We start from the raw sequence: 9,072 nt of genomic DNA, 5'->3' as shown, positions 1-9,072 counted from the left end.
TTTAATTAATGGTAATGGTGAATGAGAATTGACAAATTGTTTCGATTTATTGCTTAATTGGTTTAGTAATTAGTAATTATTTTGTTTTTAATAGAAATTTGATTGCTTTATGTCAATTAGGAAAAAAAAAAAAAAAAAAGTGAATTGGGAATAATAGATTACTTTGGTCATTTTCACTTTAGTGACATTTTGGTAATTTTGACAATTCGGTAATTGAGTGGGTTGGGTTGGATTTGGGTCAGAAGCAATTAATTAAATGAGTTTTATATACCCAACCCAATTATGCCCACCCATTTGCCACCCCTAATTTCAATATTTTCTCATTCCATCAGTAAGCTAATCGAAATATTATCAGACTATGAAGTCAAAGCAGCAATACCTAAACTTTGATAAGTGTGATTTGCAGTTTCCAGACAAGGAACAGTGAAAAAAAATTTAACAGATATTGTGGCTGAGCATCAGATCATTTTGTACAGACCGTTTAAAAACAAACTGAAAAGAATGGAATGGCAGAACATCTTACAAAGCAAACTGATGGGCATATCATCATATATAGGTTTTAGGAGGTTTGAACGGTCCACTCTGATTCAGAGAGAAGGGCTGCTCTTATATGCATACATGCAATGGAATTTCTGAGAGAACCAACTAAGAAGAGCAGCAGCCAGATTTCTGATTAACCGGTTGTCCTCGTATCTGCACTGTTGGTGGCCTTACATTGTTCATTGGTTGACTTGCCATACTGAAAAAAGTGATGAAAGAATTAATTTCTCATAGAAAAAAGGCAATTGTGCACAAAGATACAAGGCCAAGAAAATCCTGTCCCCAAGCAACTTAGACAACCACAACAAAACTAAAGCTGAGTTTATTTCTTAAATAGTTCCTTCCTTTTTTCCTTGAAAAAATTATGCATCTTATACCCCTTCTCTAACTAATTTCTACAATAAAAACATCAGAATAGCTTGAATAGTTGTATGTAAGAAATACGTACCGAGTCTTGATGTCAGCAGCCATGGCCATAAAAGCCTGCTCCACATTAGTAGCACTTTTGGCACTCGTCTCCATAAATGGAATGCCAATTTCATCGGCGAACGCCTTCATAGCCCAATCAAATCACAGGCAACAGTGTTATTTGAGTTCTCAATAATACAGTAAAAGGAAAAAAACAAGGAAGAGCAATTGAAGGACCGTGGTTTTACCTTTGCCGTTTCATAAGACACAACTTTGTTAGCAGTGAGGTCAGACTTGTTTCCAACCAGAAGCTTGTTTACATTCTCACTAGCATATCGGTCAATTTCACTCAACCATTGCTTAACATTGTTAAAGCTCTCTTGGTCTGTCACATCATAAACTATCTGGCATTTACACCAAGAACATTGTGAAACAAGTTCAACATTCACACCAAATCGTCAGGGCAGAACCATGAGCAAAATACTGAAAATTTGAGAGAGAGAGCTTACAATAATGCCATGTGCTCCACGGTAATAGCTACTAGTGATTGTCCTGAAACGCTCTTGTCCTGCAGTATCCCACTAAATATCCCAAAAAAAGTTCAACAGCCAGATAGAAACAACAGCAACATTCATAGGATGTTGCACTACATAAACATCATATTATGAACCAATGACCAAATTTCAATCAATTAACAATATTTAGGATATTTAACCATCTTGTTAGTCGTTTCTGCATGAAGATGGCTATTAACCAAAAGTAAACATGTTAAAAATGACCCCAACCCACAAAGAAATTCCACCAAAGGACAACCCATACACCCATGTTGATTTATAACTACAACATCACCTTCCACCACTTATTTTAGAGGGAGGTGATGCCATTTGGTCCATGGCCAGTGGCTTACTTTTACATCACGTGCTATACCAGATTAAAGAACAAGAAACCCCCTCCCCCCCCCCCCCCCCCCCCAAAAAAAAAAAAAAAAAAAAAAACCACCACCAAAAAGAAAAGCAGGAAAAAAAGGAAAGGAATGGATTAAACAGCATGCGTATGATACTTCTTTGGACTGCTGATTGGGCAGTTTCACAAATTTCCAGGAACTAGTACAACCATACAACTTTACCAAAATTTAAAAAAGGGGGGAACAAGGCTTACGATCTGAAGTTTTATGGTCTTTCCATCTTGCTCCACAGTGCGTATTTTCTGATAATAGGTGGAACGCATCAATTAGGATCATATTGCTTCAATTGATATAACACCTATTAAAACCCAAAGGTAAATACTTACAAAGTCAACTCCAATTGTGCTAATGTAACTGTCCAGATATGAATCATCCTGTGTCAAAGAGACGAAAGAAAAAAAAAATCACATTGCATTTATATTCATAAGTTCTGCTCAAGAATTTCAATTAGAACCAAGTAGGCTTCAATATGCTCAGCAACCAGAAAACTTTCCACTAATGAGTCAAACATTTTTTTTTTTTTTTGCTGCAGTTCTTTTTATAACACCAAATGTTGCTTGGAGATAATATTAGATAGCATGGTAAGATAACAGTAGGATCTACCAAATACATAGTATACATGTTTTGAATATCATAAAACACCAAAATTCAACTCGAAACAGAAATTTTTTATTGGTACAATACCCATGCCCCCCATGGGTTCAGAACCCAAGACCTTACTTTCCATCCCATTATTAAGGGAGAAGGGAATGCCATTTAAGCTAGAGTTCATTGGCAACTCAAAACAGAATTGCTGAGAAAGAGTGATAATAGCAACTCCAAACAGAATTGGAAGACAACTTTCAAAATAAATTCTACATAAGCCTTAAAAACTCACTATAGATGGGATTTTTTTTATTAAGTAATAAAATTTTATTAAAAAAAAAAAAAAACTACCTCATGTACACATAATGTATACATAAGGTAGCCTAAAGAATTACAAATGAATAAGTATTACAGTACAAAAAGATAGGGAATCTATGAAAGCTACAACAGAGTGAGAATCACTAAAACCCCAATCGTGGGAACTATCAAACAAAGATCTAGTAAAAAACAACTTCAATTTTTCACAAGGCTTTCTCATCTTCAAGAATAAGCTGATTTCTCTCTCTCAAAAGTGTCCATACCAGGCATACTGATGCTAAATTCCATATTGCATAAGAGTGTTTACTACACTAATTCCTCCACTCATATGGACAACCAACAACACTCAAGGCATCAAATGCACCCTAAAGGAACCAAAAGCTGAAAAAATGAAGGTCCACATGGTTATACAAAATCACAATATAATAACAGATGATCCACTATCTCGCTATTTCTTTTTTTTTGATAAGTCACTATCTCGCTATTTCTACTACACATGCAACACCAATCTACTATCTTTTGATATGTAAACCAAGTTCAGCCATAATCCTATCTGAGTTGAAAAATAAGGTGTGGAAAGCTGATGATTTAGTTTCACCCTTAAACTAATCGGTGTGCCACAATCTCTTCTTGGGAGAAGAAATAGCAATGAGTAAAAAAAAGGGGGTGGGGGGGGGGGGGGGGGGGGGGAATCATAAGTGCCCTTTTATATTGGTTGCAAAAGTAACATATCTATCTAAACTTTAACAGAATTCAAAGTGAACTGTCACTTTAATTCACAAAATTACAAGTATGTTAAATATCTTATAATCACTAATTTAGGATAACCATCCAATGAAATAATGATACAAGGTCTCAAATTTTCCTCTCTTCTAAGCAAGCAACAGAGCAAAGCAAATACATCTAAACAAAACAACAGCAAAAAGGATTAAGAATAGCAAAATAAGAGGCAAGTAACAGATAAAATAGATCAGGAAAAGAAAATTCAAATATATGATCAAGACAATATTACTTAACAACATATACATACATACATACATAATATATAATTTTTTTTGTTGGGAGGGGGGGGGGGGAGCATTTAATGAAGTCAGGCATTTTGACAGCTTACAGCAAATCTCAGAAGAAGACATGATTTGCCAACACCAGAATCTCCAATCAGCAAAAGCTTGAACAAATAGTCACTGCAGAAGACAAGATGAAAGACAATAAATCTTTTGCTGCAGTTCCATTTGGGTTGCAAACTTGTAAATTTATTATTTAACAAAAAGAAAAATTGTTTTCTACTTTTAGAAGAAAAGGATATACGTGACCCCATTATAAAGGTCATGGGTATGGCACTACAGCAAATGGTATTCACAGAAAGTCGTAAACTAACCCAAAAAGTGAAATAGTATATATAGGGAAGCTCTACACTTTTTTTTTAATCACAATAAAAAAGCCTTAGAGTTTAAGCCCCTAACAGCACCTTGTTTGGTATACAAGGTTCCAAGTTTGATCCTAAACATAAAGGCAATATATACTTAACTAAGGGAGAAACATATAATTCACAAAATAAACATTATTTGGCCAAACTTGGTTGCAACAGCGTAAAGTCTCTTCAAAGATTTTTATAATTTTGAAAAGTCTCCTCACAGAAACTATCATTCTAATTATCACAATTTTCAATAATAGGTAATATGCAAATCAAACCACACACAAAAATGCAAATAGGCAATTGAGCACGCTTGTGCACACACATGCCACAAATTGAGCTATGCAATCAGACTAAGCATTGAGATCTGAAACTTTAACCTAATTAACTTATTAAGATTGAAAATCACAATCCAAACAAGGAATGATTCTATCACAAAAGTGAAATATTTCATAACAAGACTATCAAAATGCACAATTGCACATCGCAAGTAAAACACCTCCAATTTCAGATCTGAATCGATGAAACAACAAGCGCTTCGATTTTGTTCTACATATACGATTACAGAACAATAAACTACGAAAATTTTATCTACATAAAATTGAATTATCCATAATTTTTTTTTAATTAAAGCTAAAATTGGCGACTATAATTTCTTCTCTCCCCTCATTTTTCTCAGTTAACCTATATTTTAGGAATTCATCAAAAAATTCTCTCAAATCCACAACAGTAAAAAGCAAAAAATCATCAAAGATCTGAAGAGATTATCCAAATTAACATCACGTTCGGTTGCGTAGAAAACAAAAGAGGAAAAATAAAAATCTGAAAACGAAAATTAAACTCAGATTTTTCATTTCCTTTTCGTTTTTAATTTTCCGAGCGACCAAACAGAGGAAAAAGCTGTACTAGTAAAGGAGATTGAGATCGAAGATGCTTACTATTCAGGATTCATGACTGAATTGTGGTTGTTGGTGGAGGATCTACGAAGAGCTTGACCGGGTTTAGACCGGTCCGACAGAGAACGCTAGACCGGGTTATGGCGAAGAAGAAAAAGGTGTGAGAGAGAGAAAGAGAGAGAAAAAGGAGGAAAGAACAAATGGAATGAAACTGTGAAATGGGGAAAAGGGAAGAACAGATCAGAGGGAAAGAAACGAAGAAAGTGGACGCTGACGAAACCGAAAAGTTCGGTTCAAGCGTTTATATAGTGGTTTTTAATTAAAATCCGATTTTTCCACGGATCTCATCTGGGTAACCCGCGCAAGTGGGTAAGGTCCCGTGGATTGTGGACTTTTTTAGCGTTGTTTGGATTGAAATAAAAAAATTACTTTATTTTATTATTTAATTTATTTTTGTTATTATTTATGACCTCAATGTATTTTTTAGCACTAATTATGAGCTTCATTATACTATTTCAACTAATTTTTACCTTTATCTACAGTACTTTCAATAATAGTTTTTCAGTTTCAATAAAATAAACGGTATCCAAACAGATCATTAGTCTAAATGCACTTTTATTATTATTATTTTTTGGTGAAAATATTTTTGGTCCCTACATTTTGGGTTGATTATCATTTTTGTCCCTATTTTGATTTTGATACTATTTCAATCTCTAAAAATATAAAATCAATTCTATTTTGGTTACAATTGTCAACCCACTAAGGTGCTAACAAAAAACTCCTAATTGGTAGACGGAGTGTCTTGAAAAAAAAAAATTATGTATAATAATTTAAAATTTTATATTTATATACCTTTAAAATTTTTTTTGGGACCACCCTAAATTTTTTTATGCCAATAAAATTAAATTTTGGTCCATATTTTGAACAACTTAACAATATATTGGGGTCTTTCAAGCAAAAAGAAAAACTAAAAAAAAAAATTGTAATAAAACTACTACTGGCTGGGAAGTGGATTGATTCCTTCGACTAAGCACATTGCCCAATACAACACAATTTTCAACATTTATTATTTTTTATTACAATATTATTTTTCCTCACTGACATATATTACTTACTTCTCATTTTTAATTATTTTTTCTTATTTATTCTTAACCACACATATCTTTTGTCTCCTTGATTTTGTACATTTCATACTTTTAAATTTCATCACATCTTCATCTATACTTTTACATTTACGTTTTGCCTTTCTTGTCTTCTACCAGTATCAATGCGGTAGTGTCTCTTCTCAAGTTTTGAGTCTCAAATTTCTAATACTATATATATATATATATATTTTTTTTTTTTTTTTTAGCTGTATAGATACCTTTGTTCATTTTATTTTTTTTCCCTTTTTGAGGTTTTTTTATTTATAGAATGCAAATTTGTTTTGGTTTTAAGATATTTTATGCACAAACTACATGTCAACTGAATCTTGAATTTCGGCTGGTATTTACTGAAACACCTAAAATAGACCGAAATGACCTGAAATTTTTTTTGAAGTGGAATAGAGTGAGCTACTGTTCCGGTTTGTTTACTGGCACGATATTTTCTGGCCATTACGGCCGAAATGGAATGAAATTGATAACATTGAATCAAACCTAATTACTTAAAAGCTAAAAAGAAATAAGATTGTGTAATCTATGCTTCCTAAGGAACACTTTGAACAAAATTCTTGGAGCCACCACTGGGTGTTTGGGTGGACCAGAAAATATTTTAGTTTGATTGTAAGAGAGAGAGAGAGAGAGAGTCTGATATATTTGCCAAATTATACATATTTTTCGGTAATCATTTTACGTGCAAACCAAACATTGGAAACCATTTTCCAGCATATTTTCGAGAACACAACCAAAAAATTGAAAATAGTTTCCTTCCAAAAAATATTTTCATCTAAAAAAATTTTACTCTTAGAAAATATTTTACATTGAGCCAAACACAACCTAAGTTGAGATTCTACTGAGAATGCATTAACCATTAGATAGATTCGTCTAGCCAAATTCTTAAGTTTCGTTTAGGAGGAGGGAATGGAATAGAATGGAAATGAATGAAAAGAATCATTTTAGAATATTTTTCCATTCCCTTGTTTGGGAGTTTTAATAGAGGGAATGAAAAACCCATTTCTTTATTTGGGAATTTAAGTAAGAGGGAATGGAATGGGTAGGAGGGAACACTCATTCCTCTCTATTCCCTTAAAACCTCAAATTTTTATTCCCCCCGAAATTAAGAGGAATTGGAGGGAATGAAATTAGATTTAATGATTTTTTTACTAAAACTCCTAAAATACCCTTATATATTCAATTCTTTATTTTAAAATAGGGGTCTAATAGTAATATTGTCATAAAATGATTTCATTCCATTCCCTCCATATTGCTCCCAAACAAGATTATTTACATTCCATTAATTTTCATTCATTTCCATTCCTTTATTTTAAAGCATTCAATCAAGGTTACTTAATTCCATTTCATTTCATTCTTTTCCATTGCCTTATGATCATTCCATTCCATTCCCTTCCCTTATGAACTCTCAAACGAGGCCTAAGTGGGAAAACCAAAACTCAACCCATTTGAGGTAGGTTTCAAACTGTTGGGCCTGTTGTCGACTACTGCTGCCACCATTGAAATTAGCCAAATCTCAACAAGTCAATGTAGGTCGAGCATACACTAGAAGTGTCAGTTTGGGCAATTCTTTAGACCGTCCTAATTTTATAAGTTCTCAACAAATTTACTATTTCTTTTTGTACATAAATTATAAGATTATTATTTTTTTTTTAATTTTTTACTTTAATCACAAAAAGAAAAAGAAAAATTCATGACTTTTATTATGAGCAAATAAAATCTCTCACTTTCAGTCAGCCTCATGATGACCTTAGCATTTATATCCTGCATAATTTGACTAAAGGATTTGGTTGCTGTCTTTTTAATTTTTGTGCAAAATCTTGTAATTACATTGCTCGTATGTTTTAGTTTTGGAGGCAAAAAAAGATTCTCTTGCATGCATGTTGTGGATGGAGGCATCTCCCCTTACATAATCAGCATTGTTGCCGATGATGTCCCCACTTCATATTCATGAATAATTTTCTATTTATATTTTCTTAAACAAAGAATCTTATTGGAATGTGAGATTTTATTTTTCCTAATTATTTTGTAGTCAAATTTTGGGATTTGGATGCAAATTATATCCTGCATGATTTGTCATTTCTTTTATCCGGGTATTTATTTCAAGTGGGTTTCCATTATTTGAAACAATTACTTTTAACGAGGAGGTAAGAACATTCACATGAGGGGCTAAGAACATTCACATTGGGTGATCCAAAGCCATTGAGAATACAAAATGCATAACACTATTGACACAAATGTACAAAAACCAACTCCATTGGATGATGCATTTTGCATCAGAATTTAAATTTTTGCTACTGTATTATATATTTTTGCATAATACTATAGCATCATTTTTTTACCAAATTCATTAATTCTATATTCTCTTTTCTCTCTTTGCCCTTCTCTCTCCTTTTGTGGTGTAAGATTGTAAGTAGAAAATATATTATTTTAATGTGATGGAATGTAAAATAAAGAATGAGATATAGGGTGTGTATTGTACAAGTGATAATGTAAAATAAATAAAATTGCTTCTGATGATGCAAAATGCTTCTTTTTTTTGGGTATAAGTTGATGGGATTGCTCTAATGCCAACTTGTGTATTTCCTTGCCCACCATAACCTACTTTTTTGTTGCTATAGGTGATAACTGAGATTATTTGGCAAATTATTTTCAACCCTTCAAAATCAACCCCTTTAGGGAAATGCCAAGTTGCAATTTGAGTGAGGATAATTAATCTGTTCCCAATCAAATCTTTAAATATTAAGTTGTCTAAAAAAAACTTTAAATATCATTTTAAATATGCAACCTTAAGAT

General features: G+C 32.7%; 1 protein-coding gene across 1 annotated transcript; it reads right to left on the bottom strand.

The window, feature by feature from the left end:
• Positions 1-359: 359 nt before the first annotated feature.
• On the bottom strand, positions 360-5,415 carry LOC126700324 (GTP-binding protein YPTM2-like). The gene is made up of 8 exons (XM_050398416.1): positions 5,168-5,415; positions 3,927-3,999; positions 2,239-2,286; positions 2,107-2,154; positions 1,458-1,529; positions 1,197-1,352; positions 989-1,092; positions 360-739 (listed from the first exon to the last, which is right to left on the bottom strand). Exons 1-8 carry the CDS (start codon positions 5,179-5,181, stop codon positions 646-648), a joined length of 609 nt encoding a protein of 202 aa, XP_050254373.1. The 5' UTR covers positions 5,182-5,415; the 3' UTR covers positions 360-645.
• Between the last annotated feature and the right edge of the window lie 3,657 nt (positions 5,416-9,072).

The sequence above is a fragment of the Quercus robur genome, chromosome 9, assembly GCF_932294415.1.
Source record: "Quercus robur chromosome 9, dhQueRobu3.1, whole genome shotgun sequence".
In the NCBI taxonomy this organism is placed as follows: domain Eukaryota; kingdom Viridiplantae; phylum Streptophyta; class Magnoliopsida; order Fagales; family Fagaceae; genus Quercus; species Quercus robur.
This window is presented reverse-complemented; position numbering and strand designations above follow the sequence as displayed.

What these genes read in the sequence shown, in the direction of transcription:
- LOC126700324 (XM_050398416.1), bottom strand. An exon ending in GTCTTCTTCTGAGATTTGCT is followed by an intron (nt 2,287 to 3,926) that starts GTAAGCTGTCAA and finishes TCTTTGACACAG; the next exon opens with GATGATTCATATCTGGACAG. An exon ending in AGACCATAAAACTTCAGATC is followed by an intron (nt 1,530 to 2,106) that starts GTAAGCCTTGTT and finishes TGGGATATTTAG; the next exon opens with TGGGATACTGCAGGACAAGA.